The sequence below is a fragment of the Theropithecus gelada genome, chromosome 14, assembly GCF_003255815.1.
Source record: "Theropithecus gelada isolate Dixy chromosome 14, Tgel_1.0, whole genome shotgun sequence".
Classification (NCBI taxonomy): Eukaryota; Metazoa; Chordata; class Mammalia; order Primates; family Cercopithecidae; genus Theropithecus; species Theropithecus gelada.
Window position 1 is genome coordinate 67,967,764 of NC_037682.1, and position 24,068 is coordinate 67,991,831.

The window sequence follows — 24,068 nt, forward strand, 5'->3', positions numbered from 1 at the left end:
TGGGCCCTTACTTGTAAGTACTTTGGACATGATAAAAGGAGAGTGATAAACCAGGAGCTGGAAAACCTATGTTCAAGTCCTGATTGCCCTTCTATAAACCATGTAATTTGGAACAAGTCGTGTAACCTTTGAGTTGATTTCCTAATTGATTGAATGAACTATTAATTTATGCCCTACTTGTCTTATATGATTGTTGTGAAAAATTAAGTGAGGTATACCAGTAGCTATAAATACATAAGATTTTGCCTAATCTTTAATACTCACAAAAACAAACAAAGGGATCCTATAAGGAAAATTGTATTCAGTAACTTGCTTGAGACCACAAAGCCAGGTAATAATATAGCTGGGATTTGTCTGGTTTCCATTTCATAGTGCTCCCTCAAATATCTGTAAGACACTCATAGAAATGTGTTTTGATGTTAATTTTAGGCAAAGTTGTGGTGTCTTGAAGCCCATGGTGCATCATTTTCCTCATTTATTCATTTAGTAAACATATTGAGTACTTTTGTCTCGTACCAGTTTCCTGGGATACAGAACATCATTCATTGAAAAAAATGTTGATTGAACATCTAAATGCCAGGCACTGTGCCTTTGAGGATACAATGATGCAGAAAGTAAACATGTGTTCTCCTTCCATGGAGCTTATTGGGGGAGACAGCCAATAAGCAAGAAAATAAGTAACTAGCAAGTATTTAATAGAGGAATATGCTATCCCAGAGAATGGAAGAAACGGCTTTAGATAAAGCAGTCAGAGAAGACCTCTCTAAGGAGAAGTATAAAATTGAAGGCTAAAAGGAGCCAACTATGCTGCAGCTGGGGGAAGAGCATTTCTGGGAGACGCGTCAGCAAGTACAAAGGTGATGATGAAGGAGGAATGGGCTTGGCATCTCTCAAAAAACTCAGGGTTGGGGGAATGTGAGAAAAGACTTGTATTTTGGATAAATCGTGTAATCTTTCAGCTTAATTTCTTATAAAATAAGATACCTATATCTGTAATTTCTTGTGATGATTGAATGAAATAACATTTGAAAAGGCTTTTCATATAGGAGGTACTCAATAAATATAATCGGAATTAGTTGCAAAAGAGAGAGGAAGGAAGGACAGAAAAGACCAGACGTGTGCAGCTGGAGCATAGTGAGCGAGAGAAGAGCTACTTTAGAGGAGGTAGGAGACGGCAGCCAGGGCCTTGAGGTCATGGTAAGGAGTTGGTATTTAATTCTCAAGGAAGTAGGAAATGCCTGAGGGACTTCAAGAAGCGGAATGGCATGAGCTGAGTTAGGCTTTTGAAAGTCACTCTGGCTGCTAAATACAGAATGATTTGAAGGGGGCAGTCAGGGAAGCAGGAATATCAGGAGTGGTGGTCTGATTACTCTGAGATGTGTCTTGATTCTATTTTGTTTTCTTTGAAATTCCTTCTCTCCTAGTTTTTCATAGCTTTTATAGTTATCTACACTTAGCATGCCCAACAAGCCGAATACAGTCTCCCTACCCTTTAATTAGTGTAGCTTTTTAGTGCAGTTGTTGAAAAACAAAATGTGAGATAAAATGAAATAAATGATTCATTTTACTCTAAGGTCCTGTTCATTCGCCATCACCCTTAGGAATCAGAAATTTTAAGAAGCACATGCAGTAATACTGGACTTTAAAAATCTTATGTTGGCCAGGCGCAGTGGCTCATGCCTATAGTTCTAGCACTTTGGGAGGCCGAAGTGTGCAGATCATTTGAGGTCAGGAGTTTGAGATCAGCCTGACCAACATAGTGAAACCCTGTTTCTACTAAAAATACAAAAAATTAGCTGGGTGTGGTGGCACACTCCTGTAATCTCAGCTACTTGGGAGGCTGAGGCACAAGAATCGCTTGAACCCAGAGGCGAAGGTTGCAATGAGCTGAGATTGTGCCACTGCACTTAGCCTGAGCGACAGAGCAAGACTCTGTCTAAAAACAAAAGCAAAAACAAAAAATCTCATGTTAGTATCCTGCAAGGCACTTCCATTTACTAAATGTATTGAGTGTTCTGTGTATGTTATCCACTGTGCCAGGTGTTGAGGATGTAAGAGATGGTTGAGACATTGATCCTGCCTCAGTGAGATTATAGTCCAGTTGAGGATATCAGATTTGTAATCCAGACAATCAATAAGTATTTATTGAATTCATACTCTGTGTCAGGCACTTAGAGGATTATAGCAGGTACATGGTACTCAAAAAAGTGAGAATAATCACTTCTATCAGGAGGGGATCAGGAAAACTTACAGAGAAGATGATTTCAGTGTCTTAAGAAATAAAATGATGTTTTCCAGTAGAAAAAAGAGTAAGAAGACATTTTAGGCTGGTAGAAATATAGTAACATAGGCTGGGCATGGTGGCTCATGCCTGTAATCCTAGCACTTTGGGAGACCGAGGTGGGAGGACTGCTGGCGACCAGGAGTTTGAGGCTGTAGTGAGCTATGATTATGCCACTGCACTCCAGTCTGGGTGACAGAGTGAGAACCCATTTCAACATAGAAAATAAAAAAGGGAAAGAAATATAATAACATGGAACATCATGATGTTCTCACATTTACCCTAATTCTCACAACTGTGAGAATTAATTCCATCTGTGAGGAAAGAAATTTACTCTAATTAAAAAAAAAGAAAAGAAAAGAAAAGAAAAAGAAAATGGAAGCGCAGAGAGATTAGTTAATTTTTTTCAAGGAGTCTTATTAACCAGTGATAAACCTAAGATTATTCCTGGTCTGCCTGATTCTAAGATTGGTATAATTCCTGCCACAATGCAGTTTTCTTCCTTGCTTTGAATAATACCCTCTTTAAACCCGTGACAACTTTTTAGTATTCTATAGCAGCTGCTTTCTGGGAGAGCCTCTAGTGAAGGAACTCCAAGCTGGTTATTCTGTGATATTCATGAGACTTTGCTGGGATAGCCTTTACGCTGCATGGGGTGATACTGTTTGGAAAACTCCACCGTAGTGCTCCAACATTATTGTGCTTTTCTAAATGGGTAAGTTACTACTGGAGTATGCCAAGGAGACCTGGACACAGTGGGAGAAAATTGTCCAGTGAAGGGTGTTCATCTCAGTTCCACTGACCGAGACATTTAGCCTGAAAAAAAAAGTTTGTGTGCGTGTGTGTGTTTAAGTAATCCATAACACGAGAGCCTTTTGTGGTAATGAGACCCAGATTTCCTTCTGTGTCTGTATCCCTTTATGCAGGCATGATTTCTTGGAAAGGAGAGTCCATATGTCAAACAGTGTCTCATTGAGAACATGGAATGATTCCATAGATGCTGTGGCAGTGATTAGAGTCTTAAATATTTTGTCCTGTCTGGATCAGTGGGTGCTTGGTTCCTTAACAAATCAGCTGCCTCAGTGATTGGGAAGGCAGGATGGTAAGAGCTTTTAGATCACTTATTGTACTTGGATGCATTTGAATATTAATAGTTTGTCCAACATATAAATCAAAGGAACATTTGAATTAATTTATAATGTTGTCATGGCCATTGTGTGTTTGTGGAATTTGTTGTCATTAAAAGTATACAAAAGCTGCAGCCTTGAGTGGTTACCTACATTTTAAAAATAAACCAGGAATATTTATTATGAGGAAACTGTGGGTTTTTATTTTATTTTCAAGCCCCTTAAAACTTTGTTGGAATTAGCATCTTTTTCACATACCTGAGTCTTAAGGTTCATTCTTGTTTCTCCCTGGACCCTCCACTCGTGCTCCAACTTCTCACTAACAAAACTATCGTCTGTGACCTTTTTAACCCCCAGAACAGCGTAAGGTACACAAACCTCTGCTCTGCCTTAGGTGTTAGGGACGTCATTAATGCTTACTGGAAAAGCACACCCCAGAGAGCTGGGTTTTGGCTGTTGCAGGTAAAAATCTTTCAGATCTTGCAATGCTGGAAACCTTAAACCCTTTGGTTTTTTAGCTAAAGTGATTGGCAACAGAATGTGACATCTGAGGTTGCATGGTCTGCAATAGCCATAATTAACCACATGAGCTCACATTTTCCCACTGGAGATTCAGTGGTCTTGGGGTGATGAAAGTGACTTCCCTACCAGGAGGTGGTTTTCCTTTTGAGGATATTGGAATACCCTTGGGCCCTGTAATGCTTCACCCGTGGTCCTTTTAAAATGCTTTTTAATATAAAGCTTCAATATTGGAAATCTAACACCACAATGTTTAACACTGAGGCTGTGATGGAGCCCTGTGGCCTGGAATGGGAAACCTAGAATTTTTAATAGGTGGAGTGGGAAGACTTGTGGCAAGAATGGTGAGTGTGAATAACCTGAATCAAAGCTGACTTCCAATATTATTCAATTTTCAGTGTGTGCTATTTATTTTTGTTTTCTGTGTGTAGACTTCTCTTAGAGATGCCTTTTTGTCTTTAAACAAAATTGTTTGTTCATTGGTGGGAGGTGATGTTAGAAAACCAACTTTTTGTTCTTTTAATAGAGATGTGGACGTAGTCTCAAAATACATAAATATAACTCTTTGGCAGTCCTCCTTTCATAATATGGGAAAAATGTAGATGCTTGAATGTTTAGCATTAGATAGATATTTTTCGAATATTGATTGTTTGCATTTGACCTGCTTGAAAGGCTAATCTAAGAGGCCTGCTGCTTTCTGGAAGTTTTCAGGTCCTCTTCTGTCAGGTCATATGGGAAAGGAAAAGCTTTGTATAAAGCACATAGAGGAAAGTTGCAACTTAGCATAGTATTATCTGTCTTTGAATCCTCCTCCTCTTCTTCTTCTTTCCCTCTCCCTTCAAAAGGTTATTATTGAAGATCAAGTCCTTTTACTGACAGGAATATTTTAAATTTGATAAGACCTAATCTTTACGGAAAGCACAAGGCAGAATTCAGTGACCTGTGAAGAAACTCACAGTTCCAGCTGTGACTCCACACCTGTATAGATATTCTGGAGAATTGTGGACACAGTTCTCTCAGTTATTTCATTACTCATAGTTTCTACCTATATGGCTTTGACCAAGCCATTTATACCACCTGGGTCTCATTTCTCTCTTCTCCAAGTTGGTAGCATCACACCCAGTGATTGAAAAAGTTTATCTTAGTTATATTATTGTATGATAATGAATTTATAATGTAACAAATATATAATGTAAAGTACTTTTAGTCCCTAAGGTAGTCTGATGTATGGGTTTCAGCAGAAGGAAAGCATTGTGGTAGTATTCAGGTACTTGGGTGGGACTGGGGCAAGAGGACATGGTCTCTAAAAATAATTAGGATTCTAGTTAGTTAGGGCATGACTCAGTAGTTGGTTGAAAATGACTGCTGTTTGATTTTTTTCCGTGAGTTTGTTTTAGAGAACAGACATTCCTTGAGAAGCCCATTTTCTGTTGAGTACTTTGCAAGTCATCGAGGATTCTCAGACTTTTTATGTGTTCTTTGTTCTTACTAGAACACTGTGAAGAAACTAAGGTGGTACACGTGTGTCATATGCTTCGTACATTCCAGGCTCCCAAGTTAAAAAATTGTTATATACTGAGCACAGTGGCACACACCTGTAGTCCCAGTTACTTGGGAGGCTGAGGCATGAGGATTGCTTGAGCCCAGGAGTTTGAGGTCGGCCTGGGCAACATAGTGAGACCCCATCTTTTTAAAAAAAATAATTGTTATATTAATGTTTAACAATAAAGTTCTGAGACAGTACAGTAGACTGGTTAATGGTGGAGGATTGGGTGTCAAGCCAACCTGTTTACTAGCTCTATTACTTTGGAAAGATTTCTTAATCTCTGAGCCTTAGTTTCTTTATCTGTAAAAGGAATGAAATAGCATTTCAAAGGTCTTTAACATTGTTAAGTGAATGAATGTCATATATAAAGTACCATAGACAGTTCTGGATGGAAAAAGTATATATATAAAATGCATATATAAATAGTTACCTATTTTTATAAGACTACCAAAGAAAAACCAATAGTCTGCTATGGTAGTTAAGGATAGAGAATTCACTGAGGAATGGATGGCTATAGTGGCACTTCTACCATAAGAAGGTAGTGCTTAGATAATTAAGTAGAAATAGAAAGAAGAATACGAAAATGTTATTAGTAATTGAGGTTAAAGCCACCCTTAGAAGTCAGGGAATAGTCAAGCCATGGCCATTGTGATCATTTCAGCCCTTCTTCTCTAGCCAGATGGGATATTCCAGATTATGTGTTAAATGTTTTAGTGTATGAGTGCACACACATGTACTTGTGCACTTTTAGAAGCATTTAGGAATACTGTATACCAAGAAGATCCTGTTTCCTTCCTCTTGGGGGAAGTTTAAAACTTTCTGTTGTATTACTCCCTGTTCTTAGCCCCTGAATCATCATTTCTCACTTGACAGATAGTGGCAGAAATCTGGATAAGTTTTAAAAATGTAATTATCTGTAGCTTTTTGAAAACTAGATGCTTATGTCTGATTATAAGATACCTGCATTTTTTCCTAGTAGTTACTTTCACCTATATTGCATAAATAGGGTGGTATATGAACAGTGTGTTTTTCACCTTTTGCTTTTGCTGTTTAAAACTTTTCCCCCTTAACCCATATTACACTTCATAGACTTATTTATGTAACACTGTCTTTTTCAATATCAAGAACATACCCCATAAGAATGATTATACTATTTCATTTCTCTTTAGAATTAATAATTTTGTAAAATAGTACAACTGTATTGCCTAGGAAATTGTTAATGAATAAAATGTATAACCACTGTATAGTGTGTTTGTTATGTTTAAACCTCTGAAGCTAATTTTCATTTCATGTAATAGACTCAAGTATTAATTCTCCCTGTAAAAATGCTGGGAAAGAAAGCAATGGTTATCTGCATATAGTAAGAGTTCTTGCTGTAAGGTATATATCAAATGTTAATCTCATCACATTAATTTTTGGGAAATAGTTTAAAATACGGTTAGTAGATGAAGTTTCAAGTCTTGTTAATATGTTTACATTTGCATAACATTTATATAGTTTAGATAAGTGATATTTTATGTACCACATATTTTTATAAAATATTCTTTGAAAATGATTTATTGTCTTGTGGTTATTGATAAGGTAAATAGTTATTTTCTTTTCCTCTGCTTTTGAATTTACAGCAAAAGATGATGGAAGCATTGCTGTTGCCCTTGGTTACACTGCACATTTGGTCTCCATGATTTCCTTTTTCCTACAAGTGCCCCTCAGATATCCTATAATTCATAAGGGGTCTAGATCAACAATCAAAGACAATATCAATGACAAACTGACGGAAAAGGAGAGAGAGTAAGTGTATTTTTTTAAAAAATGATTTTAACATCAAGCCAGTATAAAACGTGGGGTATAATAAAATATATAAAATGTAACCTAAATTATGACAACTTTTATATAACCTTTGTAGAGTGCTCCATTTCATTTAAATCAAATGTAGTTGTTATATGAAACTAGTTAGTCATATAAATTTTAATGACTCAACCCCTGAGCTTCCAAAAATTGCTAATGGTAGCAAATATTTACTTAAGTTTCATTTACTTTCTGCTTACTTTTGTGAGGATAAGTGTCAGATGATCTACAAATATTCACTTAGTACCTTTTGCCTGCCACTCAACAAGTAAAATGTTAAAAGATTTGTCAGAGATCTAACTAGGAAAAGATATAATGGCAGATTGAACATAGCTGAAAAGTGGATTAGTGAATTGGAAGATAGGTCAGTAGAAAATACTAGTGTCTAATATACATGTAATTTCAGGCACAGGGAGGCTAGAAAGATTGTGGGGTAAACACAAAATTTTAAGAGATAATGACTAAGAATTTTCAAATTTAACAAAAGCCATGAAATTACAAATTCAAGAAGCACTAACAAAATGGAATGACAATAAAGAAAACATATCTGGGGAAATTAAACAGCTGAATATCAAAGATAAAGTGAAAATACTAAAAGCAACTAGAGAGAAAGACATGATAGCATGAAAAGATTGATAGTAAGACTAAGCTGATTTCTCAGTGGAACAACAGAAGCCAGATGGTGATGCGGTGACATTTTAAAATACTGAAAAAACGCAACTGTCCACTTAGAATTCTATACCCAGTGAAAATATTATTCAAAAGTACAGGCAAAATAAAGATATTTCAGACCATCAAAACTGAGAAGATGTATCCCAGCAGACCTACAGTAAAGGAAATACTAAAGGAAGAATAAAAATAATTTCAAACAGAAACATGGAAATACAGTATGGAACAAAGAATAAGAGAAAGGATAAAGATGTATATCTAAATTCATTTTGACTATAAATAAATACGAATGTCTTCTTAAATATAACATGCATATACATAATAATGTATGTAGGTTTATAGTGCATGGTTCTAACACAAAAAGTAAAAAGGGTTGAGTGGGGTTAAAGTGCTCTGTGATCTTAGCATTGTCTGGAAAATGGTAAAGGTACCAATGTATATCAGACTAATAAATCAAGTATGCATATTGTACTTTTATTTTTTTGCCTTCAGCACTTTAAATGTGTAATACCACTCTCTCCTGTCCTGCTAGTCTTCCACTGTAAAGGCTGCTGCCAGATGAATTGGAGCTCCATTGTATGTTACTTGTTTCTTTTTTAAAAAAAAATTAAATGATAGAGCTTTATTGTGAAAAACCATTTGATTGCTAATATAATCCAATTATTTGGTTCCATTGTGTGTTTTTTTTGAGATAGAGTCTTGCTCTGTTGCCAGACTGGAGTGCAGTGGCGCAATCTTGGCTCATTGCAACCTTCACCTCCCGGGTTCAAGCAATTCTCCTGCCTCAGCCTCCCGAGTTGCTGGGGATACAGGTGTGCACTAGCACACCCAGCTAATTTTTGTATTTTTAGTAGAGATGAGGTTTTACCATGTTGGCCACGATGGTCTCAATCTCTTGACCTCATGATCCGCCCTCCTTGGCCTGCCAAAGTGCTGGGATTACCGGCCATTGTGTGATTTTATAGCATTTTTTGCCACTGCTTTATTCCTATTTATCCTTGTTTCTTTTGTCCTGCTGCTTTTAGGATCTTCTCTTTATACTTGACCTTTGGGAGTTTGATTATTAAATGCTTTGAGGTAGTCTTCTTTGACTTAAATCTGTGTGGTGTTCCGTAACCTTCTTGTATTTGAATATTGGTATTTTTTCCTAGGTTTGGAAAGTTCTGTTATTATTCTTTTCTACTCCTATCTCTTTCTCTACCTCCTCTTTAAAGCCAGTAACTCTTAAGTTTGCCCTTTGAGGCTCTTTTCTAGTTCTGTAGGCATGCTTCATTCTTTTTTATTCTTTTTTATTTTGTCTCCTCTGACTGAGCATTTTCAAATAGCCTGAATTCCAGACCACTGATTCTATCTTCTCCTTGATCAATGCTTCTATTAAGAGACTTTAAGGCCGGGCGCGGTGGCTCAAGCCTGTAATCCCAGCACTTTGGGAGGCCGAGACGGGCGGATCATAAGGTCAGGAGATCGAGACCATCCTGGCTAACACGGTGAAACCCCGTCTCTACTAAAAAATACAAAAAACTAGCCGGGCGAGGTGGCGGGCGCCTGTAGTCCCAGCTACTCGGGAGGCTGAGGCAGGAGAATGGCGTAAATCCGGGAGGCGGAGCTTGCAGTGAGCTGAGAGCCGGCCACTGTACTCCAGCCTGGGCGGCAGAGCGAGACTCCGTCTCAAAAAAAAAAAAAAAAAAAAAAAGAGACTTTAATGCGTTTTTCAATATTTCAGTTGCATTTTTCACCTCCAGAATATCCACTTGATTCTTTTTAATTATTTCAATCTCTTCGTTAAATTTATCTGATATAAGTCTGAATTCCTTCTCTGTATTGTCTTGAATTTCTTTGTGTTTCCACAAAACAGCTAATTTGAATTCTCTGTCCGAAAGATCATGTATCTCTGTTTCTCCAGAATTGGTCCCTGATGCCTTATTTAGTTAATTTGGAGAGGTCAGGTTTTCCTTGATGGCCTTGATGCCTATGGATGTTTACTAGTGTCTGGGCATTGCAGAGTTTAGGTATTTACTGTAGTCTTCACAGTGTGGGCTTGTTTATACCTGTCTTTCTTGAGAAGGTTTTCCAGGTTTTTGAAAGGACTTAAATGTTGTGATCTAAGCTGTAACTGCATTAAGGGGAACCCTAAGCTCGGTAACACTGTGGTTCTTGCAGTCTTGTAGAAGTACCACTTGCTGGTCTTGGATAAGATCCAAAAGATTTCTCTGGATTACCAGGCAAAGACTCCTGTTCTCTACCCTTATTTTTTTCAGAGTCTCTCTCTCTATGCTGAGCTGCTTGGAGCCGGGAGTAGGGGGACACAATCACCCTCGTGGCCTCCACCACTGGGATTTCCCTGGTTCAGACCTGACACCAGCATAGGACTGAGTCTTACCCTAGGCCCTGTGTAACCTCTACCTGGCTACCACCTATGTTTGCTTAAGACCCTATGGCTCTACAATTAGCAGGTGGTGAAGCCAGCCAGGATTGTGTCCTTCCCTTCAGGGCAGCAAGTTTCCCCCAGCCCCTGAGCAGGTCCAGAGATGCTGTTTGGGAGCCAAAGACTAGAGTCCAAAGCCTTTGAAATCTATCTGGTGCTCTATTCTATTGCAGCTAAGCCGGTACTTAAACTATAACTCTTCCCTCTCCTTATCATAGGCAGAGGATTCTCTCCACGTGGCCACCATCATCGTAGACCCATGGTGGGTACTGCCAGGCTATCACTGATGTTCACTGAAGGCTCAAGGACTCTTCAGTTAGCTTGTGGCAAATGCTGCCACACCTGGGACTCACACTTCAGGGCAAAGGGCTCCCCTCTGGGCCAGGACAGGTCCAGAAATGCCATCCAAGAGCCAAGGCCTGGAATCAGGGACCCCAAAAGCCCATTTTGTGCTCTACTCCACTGTGGCCAAGCTGGTCCCTGAAAGTAGAACATCTCAGAGTCTCACCCAAGGCCCACGGCTTACTGTCTGGGTATTACTCCTGTTTCTTCAGGGCCCAAGGGCTTTTTGGTCACAGGTGATGAATCCTGCCAGGACTTGGTCCTTCCTTTCAAGGCAATACATTCCCTTCTGGCCAAGCGTGTGTCTAGATACGTCATCTGGGAGCTAGGGTCTGGAATGGGGGCCTCATGATTGCCCAGTGCCCTATCCTGTTGTGGCTAAGCTGGTATCCAGGATGCAAGACAAAGTCTCTTGCTTCTCCTCTCAAGCAGAAGGAAGGAGTCTTTTTGTTTGTTTGTTTTGCTGCAGGGTGCACTGCCTGTGGTTGATGAAGGGGTGTCACAAGAACTTCCTTAGCCACCCTGGCTAGTTTCCCATGTCCATTGCCTCTAAGGCCAGCACTAGCACTAGGACTTACCTAGGAATTGCAGTCTTCATGGCCTAGACTGTCTTTCAAGATTATTTAGAACCCCAGAGCACCTTTTCCATGGTAGAAAGGTTTGCCAAAACTCAAGTTCTAACCACTGGGATGGGCGATTCCCCTCTGACTAGGGCTGATCTAAATGCTGCCCCCATGGATGGGCATTGGCTGAGTTTAGTCCAGTTTTGTTTCCCACTGTGACAGAGCGGCACTGATTTCAATGCAAAGTACCACAATCACTGTGCTCTCCCTCCCTCAAGAGCACAGATGCTCTGTATCTCATGGCGGCTGCAGAAGGAATGGTGAAGGGGCGGTGTCAGCAATTCAAGTCTGTCTTCTCTACCCTCTTCAGTGCCTGTTACAGCTATATGAGGTTAAAACCAGGTACTGTGATTGCTTACCTGATTTTTGGTTCTTATGTAGGTGCTTTTTTATGTGTGTAGATGGTTGTTAAATTGGTGTTCCTGCAAGGTTAACAGGGGAACAATCAGTGAAAGCATCTATTCAGCCATCTTGCTTCACCCTCCTCATGGTGTTTTCTTATAATCCTTTTCATTTCTGTAAGGTTTGTAGTAATGTCCCCACTTTCATTTCTCATTTTACTGCAGTTTCTTTCTTCTTTTTTATAGTTAGTCTAGCTAAAGATTTGTCAATTTCTTTTCAAAGAACTGACTTGTGGTTTTATTGATTCTCTCTAGTGTTTTTTTTGCTCTCCATTTTGTATATGTCTGCTCTTATCTTTATTATTTCCTTCATTCTGCTAGCTTTGTGTTTTATTTTCTTTTTCCTGTAGTTTCTTAAAGATGGCAACTTAGGTTAATGAGATCTTTACTCAATGTTTACACCTATAAAACAGTTTCCACACCCCATACATTTTTGTATGTTATTTTTTTAAAATTAATGTCAAAGTATTTTCTAATTTCCTTGTGATTTCTTTATTGACCACTGGTCGTTTATGAGAGCATTGTTTGGCTGGGCGTGGTGGCTCACGCCTGTAATCCTAGCACTCTGGGAGGCCAAGGCAGGCAGATACTTTGAGGCCAGGAGTTTGAGACCAGCCTTCACAACATGGCGAGACCCTGTCTTTACAAAAAATACAAAAATTAGCTGAGTGTGGTGGTGTGCATCTGTAGTCCCAGCTACTCAAGAAGCTGAGGTGGGATAATAGATTAAGCCCAGGAGGCGAAGGCTGCAGTGAACCGAGATTGCAGCACTGCACTCCAGCCTGGGCAACAGAGGAAGACCTTGTCTCAAAAAAAATAGAAAGAGAGAGAGAGCATTAATTTTTCCTTATTTGTGAATTTTCTAGTTTTCCTTTTGTTATTCATTTCTCATTTTATTCCATTGTGACAGAGAAGCAGAGATGTTAGTTTTATGATTTTAATATTTTTTAAATTATGAAGACTTGTTTTGTGGCCTAATGTATTGTCTGTCCTGGAGAACATTCCACATGCACTTGAGAAAAATGTGTATTCTGCTGTCATTAGATGCAGTGTTCTATTTATGTCTATTAGATCTAGTTGGTTTATGATGTTCTGAAGTCTTCTGTTTCCTTATTGATCTTCTGTCTAAATGTTCCATTTATGATTGAGAGTAGGCTGTTGAATTCTTCAACTATTACTATAAAACTATATTTCTCCTTTCAATTCTGTCAACATTTGCTTTGTATATTTTAGACCTCTGTTGTTTTGTGCACATATTTCTTGTTATGTCTGCCTGATGAATTGACCCTTTTATTGGTATATTTTTGCCTCTTATAACAACTTTTGACCAAAAGACTGTTTTATCTGATGTTAGTATAACCACCCCAGCTCTCCTTTGGTTACTATTTGCATGGACTATCTTTCCCATCTTTTCACTTTGAACCTTTTGATCTAGAATAAGTCTCTTGAAGATGGTGTATAGTTGGAGCATGTCTTTTATGCATTCCTCCAATCTCTGCCTTTGGATTAGAGTTTGTAATCCACTTACACTTAGTTACTGGTAGGGAAAAACTTACGCCACTTTGCTATTTGTTTTCTGTATGTCTTATGCTTTTTTTGTGTCTTATTTCCTTTATTACTGCCTTCTTTTGTGCTTAGTTGATATTTTTTGAGGTGTACCCTTTTGATTCCTTTCTCATTTCCTTTTCTGTGTATTTTATAGATTTTTTATGGTTATGATGGGGATTTTAATTAACGTCCTACATTTATAACATTCTAGTTTGCACGGATACCAGTAAGCTTCAGTAGCATATAAAAACTCTGTTTCTATACACCTCTGTTCCTCCCTCTCATCTTTATGTTGTTGTCACAAATTGCATTATTATGTGTTGTGTGCCCATAGTACTATCTTTTTTATTTACATATGTAATTACCTTTTCTGGATTTTTATTTCTTTATACAGCTTCAAGTTACTATCTGTGGTCCTTTAATTTCAGTTGAAGGCCTTAGCCTTCACTTTCTGGCTGCACTGAGCCTAGCTGTCAGCCAGAGGGGAAAGTGTAGGCTCTTCAGGTTTTTTCTGAATATGCATCTTGTTTTGGGCATGAATGTAGCTTCTAAATTCCCCAGTATACTTGGACATTTTTGAATGACCAAATTTCTCAAAGAAACTCTCCAGCTTTTCTTCCCAGGCTTTAGGCAATCTGTTTTGTGTCTGAACTGTAATATTTTTTGCCCCAGGTGGCTCTGGGTTGTTTGTTTGCCTTATTACTTGAACATTGTTAGCTGCTTTTCAGTTCTGAGTGAGTTCAGACTAGGTGAGGAACAAGGGAAAGTAACTCGCGTTAGTCCTTCAGGTAGCCACCAGACAAGTTAGAACAGATACACTTTTTTTTTTTTTTTAAATAAGAATCTGGTCTGTTCTCTCAAGATCAAAAAATGAGGTGCCATACTGAGAGGGCAGGCTGTCGTCTTCAAGATCTATGCTGAGCTGGAGAGGAGGGTAGAACCAGGGCAAGTCAAAAAGCTGCAAAACTTTATTCCTGGTTTTGAGTTTCCTTTTTCTTGATTTGACTTTCAGACAATTGATAAAAACCTTTGACTATTTTCCGGGGGTTTGACAAAGTTTATTTTGATGATTTTTCTTGATTTTTTTTTTTAGATGTTTCCCTGGAGAGATAGGTCTTTGGCTGTATCTACTGTACCATTTTTGCTGACATCATTTGGTTTGTTTACAAGGATGAAAAACATGGCTTATAAGGGATGAAGGGACGCCTAGATGATTTTAAGCAAAAGAGAATACCATGACCAGATATATACTTAAGAAAGATCACCTTGTAGTTCTCTGGAGACTGGGCTATTTCCAACCAGCCTTCTCCTAGTGCCATAATGTTCAAATTAAGTGTCTTTCCAGATTTTTATCAAAATTTTTCATGATAATCTGACTTTAAAATTAGTTATCCAGGAAAATCTCTTTGGGAACTTGCAGGAAGAGTGTTCCTTGAGATGGTAAATATTCTTGCTCTAGATCGGTTGCATACTTTAATTTGTGAAGTAGCAACTTAATACGTGGGCAATTTCAAGTAGCATGGCGCCCAGTGTGAGTAGCAGCAGTGATTTCTTGATTGATTGATTGATTTTTCTCAAGTGATCTAGTAAGGCCAGCTGGTTTTAGGTGATTATGTTATCCCTTTTTTCTTTAGCAGCCAGAGGAACCACAGGAATTGCATTTTGGTGAATGAATTTTATATTCTGCTTCTATGTTCCTCCTTTTGCTGAAACACATTGTATTTCGTTGATTTTGATATATACATTTTGGGCATTTTAATATTGATAAAAATGAGTTGCATCTTGTAATTACTGGCATGTCATATTATAATTGATAGTACTTTTCTTAGTGTTACATAAGTTAATGATGCATTTTACAATTGGTGCTGTCTTAGATTTTATGAACTATTAAGTGTTTTAGCTGGTTTTATGTATTTTTGTGAAGTACTTCAAATCCTTTTTGGAACAACATAGATGTATAAATAAATATATAAATAGAAATATGTTTATTGATTATGCTTGTGCCTCAGTTATTCTTAGCCTGGATCACTGAAAGAGCAGATTAGACATGGTTTTTCTTTCTCTTGTTTTCAATTTTGATGTAAACCTTTCCAGGACATTAGATGGAATCAGATCTTCATGGGAGATGGCAAGTAGAAATTGAATGACTCATTGGATAAATTATAATTAATGTAATGGCCCTAGGAATTTTCAACCTCTCCTCTCTCTGATTACCTGTCTCATCTGGCTATTAGCACATGAGATGTTAGAGTTCAAAGCTCTATTTAGCCAGTTTTGCTGGAAATAAAAAAGACCAATTTCTTTTCTTTGTCTGGCCTGTTTGAAACACAGGCCTTGACTGATGCCTTGCCTAAACCATTACTTGTGCACCTGCATTCTGTAAAGGGAAACTCTGAAATCTTTGCTGCATTTCACTGTGAGGCTCAGACCTCAAAACATGAGGAATGTAACCAGAGTCCAGCTGCAATGTTCCTCCACCCCCTACTTCTTTCACTGAGGACTGAAAAGTATGTTTTAAAGTGATTTTTGGAATGAAATTTATTAGTCTTTGTTATTGTGCTACTTAACTGTCTGGTAGATAATAAATTCAGAATGCATTAGCGAAACAAGCCATGAGTTAGGGCCTAGCTGATCAGAGCATATGGCTTTTTCAGGGCCTTAAAAGATGTCTGAAGTTTGTTTTATTCTCAGGAGCAGAAACGGGACTGGTATAATTGGCAGGCACTTTTGAAACTTTCTGGCCTGCTCACAACAATACTTTTATACATCTCTAAAAGATGGTCAGCTATTTTTCTGTTGTAGAGTTATTGGAACTTAGAGAAATGGTAATGCTGTTTCCTTGATTTTGTGTAGTTATGTTTGTTCCTATGGAGGATCCTGACCTTACCAAAACCCCAAGAGTTGCCCTTTTTACCTGATTGATTCTGATTTCTTTTCAAGACAGAATTTCTAATGTATAAAGAAATTGTGATGTGTTCAAAATCAGATAATATTGGGCCAGGATCATAGTCATTGCATGTGGACCCGATTCTCATTAGAGTGGAATGGTCTAACACCTTTTTTGTGACTAGGTACATAAAGAGGTCATATATCCTATGTATAAAGAGGTTGGCCAAACAGGTCCCCAAGTCTTATGACCTGCGTTTTTTATTATTCTTGCAGCCACATAGACAGGTCTAGAGGTTTATGGACCTTCCCGTTCTGCATAACTAGGTTGCATTTTGCCAAGAGGGAGGAGACAAAGGAGTGTGCAGAGTAGCAGTGAGCAGGCTGATTCCTTATCTCTGTATTCCCTCAGCCTACCTCTTGGCTGAGCAACACTGACTTGATAAATAAATGAATGAAAATGTCTTTCTGATGGCCTCTTCTTGAAGCAATTAGAATACCTGGAGCTTTATTTGTGTAAGTAACAAGTTTTCTGTAGAAATAGTGACTAGCACCCAGGATTTTGTTGGTAAAAAGCTTATATTGAAAACATAAATGAAAATTCCAGAACTCTAGTTTTCAGACTGCTGTAATTCTGACTCATTTCTATTATTACCTGCTTCAGGCATACTTAAACACCTGTTGACATCTTATATTAAGAATTACATCTTCCTTCCTTAAAAATTCTCAGCTTCTGTTTGTTAATCAAACTATTTTAGTGCGGAGAGTTCAGAAATGATTGCTGTTTTCACTAAATTAGCATCTGTTTGCTTTCATGGCATCCAATTAAATCTGATGGCCTTCTTCCAGAAGTGGGGAGTCATGGTTAGGCTTAAATGCTATGGCTTTCATTTTCAACTCTCTTCTGTGTATCCTATAAATTAGAACATTTCTTCTAACCTTTCATCTTCATTTTATTATAGGTTGTTGCTCAGATGTTGGCATTTAGAGCACTCAGTAGACCCAGACCCCAAACCTTTAAATTGGATGATAAATACGATGACTTGAGGCAGTGAAAAAGAGTGGACCAAATGCTTTGGTTTTTTATTTTCCTTGCTATGCAACTTTAAAGTATAATTAAGCAAATATTTTTCAGGGTGACTAATACTACTGAAATGAATGAAATTATTAGTTCTTTTGGATTTTCCACTTGATTACAGGAATTTGACCTAACTTGAAAAATCTCTGTTCATGTGAAAACTTTCCCAAGTGTCTGTAGTCCAACTCTCTATAATTACCTAACAGTACACCATGGAACAGAAATAAAGATGAAAAAAAAAAAAAAAAAGTCCATGCAGAATTGTAGACTTTACTGTATTTTAGAACCAGTCGGAATATTATTCTGTCATCTGATTGAACCCTTCATTTCACAAAGGGAGAAACAGGTTGAAAGATGAAGTGAGGTCATACAAGTTAACTAAGCATTCATTTTGATATGCCCCCCTGAGGAGAGGCAAGCCCAGAAGATGAAGTGCTAATTATTAAGTATAGTACTTGTAAAGCAAACATATAGGAGATGGAAGAAGTATTTTTATCAAAATGGGTCTGTACTGGAGCCTGAAATACTCCTTTTTCCTGATTTAGGGAAAGCACTCTTGTAAAGAATGCAGTAATGTGAATCTCTGAATATTAAGCAGAGTTACTGTGTGACGTTCTTACTGAAAATGTTAATTATTCAAGTCATATTTATTAGTTAGTTCACTTGACATTTGTTTTTCCTCTAAAAGGTATGGTGCAAAATGCATCTCTTTTTTTCTCTCTTGCCTCCAATTATTTAAACTCGACAAAATTTTTGTTTTTTATTTCCAATTATTTTGGGCTTTGGGGTCATGGTGGCTTCTCTCTTATTGCTGAGTGACTGTGGCAGTGTTCTCCTCTCTGAGTCTTAGTTCTCCTGGCATAGTACCTATGTCACTATCCCACTAGGTTGTTACAAGGATTAAATAAGCACAGTGCTTGGTATACAGAAAATGCTTAACAAAATTTTGGAACTACTATTATTTATACATTGAGCTTTGCAACAGGAATCCTAGGCATGTAAGTTTTTATTCTATGTGCTAGATAGAAGATGGGCCTAATAAAGGGTAAAGAGAATTAAAAATGTAACCCAGTGGGAAAGTACTGTGTTTCCTTTTGTAATAGTGCTGTGAGGTACATTATCTGTAAGTCGATGGTCTAAGTGCAAAGGACTAGTGAAGTTCCCCATAATGCAGGGGTTAAAACTGGTGTAAGTCTGAAGGCTTGTCTTTTTACAGGCATACCTCATTTTATTGCATTTTGCATTATTGTGCTTCATAGAGACTGTATTTTTTACAAATTGAAGGTTTGTGGTAACCTTGCATCAAGCAAGTCTGTCAGTGATATTTTTCCAACAGTATGTGCTCACTTTGTGTGTCTGTGTCACATTTTATAAACTTTCACAATATTTCAAGCTTTTCGTTATTATTATATCTATTATGACCTATAATCAGTGATCTTTCATGTTATTGTTGTAATTATTTTGGGAAATACAAACCACACCCATATAAGATGGCAAAGTTAATCAATGTTGTGTGTGTTCTGACTGCTCCACTGACCAGCTCTTCCCCCATCTCTCTCCCTCTCCTCAAACCTCCATGTTCCCTGAGACACAACATTATTGAAACTAGACCAATTAATATAGCCCTATAATGGCCTCTCAGTGTTCGAGTGAAAGGAAGAGTTACAGTATCTCATTTTAAATTAACAACTAGGAATGATTGAGCTTAGTGAGGAAAGCATGTGAAAAGCTGAGATGGCTGAAAGCTAGGCCTCTTGGGTGAAACAGCGAAGTTGTAAATTCGAAGGAAAAGTCCTTGAAAGAAATTAAAAGTGCTACTCCAGTGAACATATGAATGATAAGAAAGTGAAAAGACTTATTGCTGATATGGATACAGTTTTAGTGGTCTGGATAAACAATCAGACCAGCCATAACATTCTCGTAAGCCAAAGCCTAATCTAGAGCAAGGACCTAACTTTCTTCAGTTATTTGAAATCTGAGAGAAACGAGGAAGCTACAGGAGAAAAGTTGGAAGCTACAGAGGTTGTGTTAATGAGGTTTAAGGAAAGAAGCCATCCCTAGAACATAGAAGTACAAGGTGAAGCAGGAAGTGCTGATAGAGAAGCTGCAGCAAGTTATCCAGAAGATCTAGCTGAGAGCATTGATGAAGGTGGCTACACTAAACAGATTTTCAAGGTAGACAAAATAGCCTTCTGTTGGAAGAAAATGCCATCTAGGACTTTGATAGCTGGAAAGGAGAAGTCAATGCCTGACTGCAAAGATTCAAAGGAAAGGCTGACTCTTTTATTAGGGGCTAATACAGCTGCTAACTTTAAGCTAATGTTCAGTGACCATTCTGAAAATCCTGGGGCCCTTAAGAATGATGCTAACTATACTCTGTGTTCTATGAATGTAACATCAAATCCTAGATGACAGCACATCTGTTTACAACATGGTTTATTGAATATTTTAAGGCTCCTGTTGAGACCTACGGCTCAGAAAAAATATTCCTTTCAAAATCTTACTGTTCATTGAAAACATGTGGTTACCCACGAGCGCTCATGGAGATGTACAAGGAGATGAAAGTTGTCTTCATGCCTGCTAACACAGTATCCATTCCGCAGCCCATGGATGACTTTTAAGTCCTCTTATTTAAGAACCACATTTCATAAGGCTGTAACTGCCATACATAGTGATTCCTCTGATGGATCTGGGCAGAGTCCCTTGAAAACCTTCTGGACAGTATTCACCATTCTAAATGCCATTCAGAATATTCATGATTCATGGGAGGAGATAAAAATATCAGCATTAACAGAAGTTTGGAAGAAGTTGATTCCAAACCTCATGGATGATTTTGAAGGGTTCAAGACTTCAGTGGAAGAAATAGCTATTTCATGATAAAAGTTTAACGATGAGGAGTTGCTTCTTATGGATGAGCAAAGAAAGTGGTTCCTTGAGATGGAACCTAATTCTAGTGAAGATGATGTAAAAGAAGAATTTAGAATGTTACATAAACTTAGTTGACAAGGAAGTGGCAGAGTTAGAGAGGAAGGATTGACTCCAATTGTAAAAGAAGTTCTACTGTGGGTAAATGCTATCAGACAGCATTGCATGCTGCAGAGAAATCTTTCATGAAAGGCAAAGTCAATTGATGCCAAAAACTTCATTGTTGTCTTATTTTAAGAAATTGTCACAGCCACTCCAACCTTTAGCAACCACCACCCTGATTAGTCAACAGCTATTGCCGACTAGGCAAGACCCTCCACCAGCAAAAACATTATGACTCTGAAGGCTCAGATGATCATTAGCATTTTTTAGCAATAGTATGTTTTTAAATTAAGATATTTACGTTGTTTTAAACTATATATTTTGTATTTTCTTTAATTTTTTCCATGAACACATGTTCAAAGATATTTTAAAAACATAATGCTATTTTCATATATACCGGCAAACAAAAAAAAATTGTGTGAGTCACTCTTTATTGAGATACTCACTTTATTTATTTTTATTGTTTTGTAGAGACAGGGTCCCGCTATGTTGACCAGGCTGATCTCGAACTCCTGGCCTCAAGCGATACTTCTGCCTCGCCCTCCCAAAATGCTGGGATTACAGGTGTGAGCCACAACACCCGGCCAAGATACTAACTTTTCTGCAGTGGTTTGGAACCAAACCCACAATATATCCAATGTATGTCTGTACCTCAAATAGGCCGAGAGTTTACTGTCTACAGTCTACTGAGTAGTCACGTAAGCATGTGGGCCTTGGAAGATATGGGTTAGTGAATGCTGAAGCCCTTATTCTTACAAGGAATGCAGAGCATTTTCAAACTAACTAGTTCTCAACCTGGCCCACTATTTACTTTTTTAGTCGTATCTCCAGGTTCCTTCCCAGTTCGTAACCTATGCTTCAGTCAGACTGAACAATTGGTTGTTTTCCAAACACATCACAGTATTTCCTACCTTGATACTCATTGTCCATGCTATTTATCTGGAAAGCCTTCCCTAGCCATCTCTAGTATCACAACTGTGCTTGTACATGAAGCCCTCCCTTAGTATCTAAACTTTCCTCATAAACTCTTTCTTGATTTCCCATAGTTTGGTAAACTGTAATTCTTTTGGATTCTTGTGAACGATTATCTCTATATGGTATCACAGAAATGAAGTTCTTTTATATGTACTTTAATAACAGCCGAACTCAATGATGCAGGTAGTGTATTTGAGTTATTTATCCTTGTCTGAAATATTTTTAGGGTAGAAACTGCATCTTACTTGGTATCAGACTTCCCTGCCTTGCAGAGAGGCTTGTATTTTGTAGACACTCAATAAATATTTATTGAATTAGGAGAGTAAAAGGAACATTCCATTTTTGCAAATTCTATTAGGTAATCTGACACTCTACTCTGTGGCCCATTGTTTTAACTCTGGATGCTCTGGCCAGGACAATCATTATTTCACAGAGTCCCTTGGGACCGTGACAAGCTATTAACTTCTGTGCTTGTTGTAATCCAAGGCACAGGCATCAGCACTGATGGGGTTATGTTCAGGGGTGTGAGCAAAGAACATGTTTTAAATGAGGAATCCCCATGGAAATTCAGGCAGTAGAGATCAACAAAATAAAAATGCAGAAGGTGGCTGCTGGGTGAGACAGGAAATGAACACCTTGTGAAGATTAGGCATTCCACTGAGAGGGGAAATGTGGAAAACCAGTCAAGAGAAATTGTGCAGCTATTTCATCACTGACACTTGGAGGTATATTGTTGTGTGTGTTGTTTTTAATGAAGTGTGCTTTTATAGTGCTGAAGTTATTATCTGGATGAGGAAGTCTTCTCTAGTATTATTGTCATCTCAGCTTTCTGTAACCAACAAAATTAAAATACAGTAATGTAATGGGACAGTGGGATAAGAAAGAAAACCAGATGACTCTGACATGTGACCCCAGCCTGAACTTACTGCTTTTCTAGTTTTCAGCATACTGAAATCAAAGTAGAGTCCAGTGTAATGCTTGCGGGAGCTGGGGGGATTGGACAGAGGAATAATACATTTGGTTAATAGTGTCCTGAGTTCAGTACTGTTACATTATTAGTATATGTGAAATCAGTGTTTCTCAACAGGAGTCCCAACACATCAGTGAGCACGCCAGTAGTTCATGGACTAACCATTTGCAGTCCATTAATATTTATCATAGGACAGCATAGATGCTTTGTGTTCTGATATGAATTAATCATCGAATTTAATAAATAAAGCTTTATTTTATTGGTGTTGCATGAAAGTAGCTCTGTTTTTAATTCTTACATGTTTGAATCTTTTGGTAAGCAAAGAATGGGAGAATGAGGGTAATTATATCAAGCCAGAGAGTTTGCAGTAGGTAATCTGGGGAATATTTTGGTTTTCTGACAAAAATGAATGGAAGGAAAGAGTAAAAGTTATTTTTAGGTAGATGTGAAATTATTTTAGCTTCCAAAAGCATCTCATTATAATAGTTCTCTAGACAATTTTCTAAGGATAATAACATTTATGTCCAGGTAATGGTATCATTATAAAACAAATTTATGTCACTCTTTAATCCAGATAGTTTTAACTACCATATTTTTATACCTCTCTTTTAGATTATTTACAATTAGTAAGGATGATCACCAAAAGTAATTTCTGAATCAGGTTAAGTGATCAATTAGTTTTTAATAATTGCTTTTCTTCTCTAATTCATTGAAAATGAAAAACTGATACAACGTTTAATTCGTATATAGTTAAATCACAAGATAGTTAAATCATAAGAGGGGACATCACAAGAAAGCCAACTGTGTTTATTGAGCACTAGGACATACTAGTCACTGCAGAAGATACTAGAATTAGGTAAAGTTACCTGGCTCTGAACTGGCATCAGGATGCACAGCAAGTCAGCAGAGAGTCATTCTCCACATAATAAGACCCGTGCTAGAGATCAGCGCAGGGTTGGGTTGGAGGTAGCCAGCAGAGGCATGCTTGATGAGATGGCCCCTAAGCATCTGAGCTGCTGGGTATGGAATAGGATTAGGAGCTTCCAAGTGATCCAGATGTAATGAAACATGTACACTGGCACAAAGCAGATACTACACCTTTCCATGAACCAAAGCTTCCACTTTCTCACCTTGCCTCGTAAGTGAATTTACTTTACATTGCTGAACAGTTAACATTTAGGCATATATAAGCGTAGAGTATGTTTATAATTTAATATTTAGTCTAAGTAAAAATTAAACTTACTTTCAAAGATTACTAGCTTTAAGTGGTTAATATTAAAATACGTTTATTCAAAGGACAGGAACCTATCTATAAAGTATTTTGGATCACAAATTGGTTGTAATAAATATATGACTAATTTGATTTAAACAGAGTTTCTTGCACATGTAACTAACTAACAGAGATAAGCCTTGTTGGCTTTTAAATAATAAAACTTGTGTGTTCTAAATTAGGAAAGGAAAAACCATGGCTTTCCTGTTTCACTCTTCGGAAAGAACTTTGGCATCAGATACACCTTGAATCAGTTTATTCTACCTCTCTAGCCTCAGAATAGTCTTTTGGAAAACAAAGATAATGGATTCACAGAAAGGTGGAGAAGAATAGAGAGAATTTATATAAAATGACCTTTGCATGTAATAGTCACTCAGTAAATATTTGTATACTCATAAATGAACCTAGTAGTCACAATATTAATTTTTCCCTTCTAGTTGAATTTATCTTATATTATTCCAGTAGAAATGAGACTCATAACTTTTTAGAATTTCAAAAATCCTTGGTTTTGGATTTAGAAAGTATTTCTTAAATAA

At 37.6% G+C, this 24,068-nt stretch overlaps 1 protein-coding gene across 2 annotated transcripts in view; it reads left to right on the top strand.

Moving 5' to 3' along the window:
* Positions 1-24,068, top strand: part of UVRAG (UV radiation resistance associated) — a 330,830-nt gene that overhangs the window by 198,168 nt on the left and 108,594 nt on the right. For both annotated transcript variants that reach the window (XM_025357265.1, XM_025357266.1), the window contains exon 12: positions 7,096-7,261. In XM_025357265.1, the coding sequence (XP_025213050.1) occupies positions 7,096-7,261 (166 nt within the window). The remainder of the gene's footprint in view (positions 1-7,095; positions 7,262-24,068) is intronic.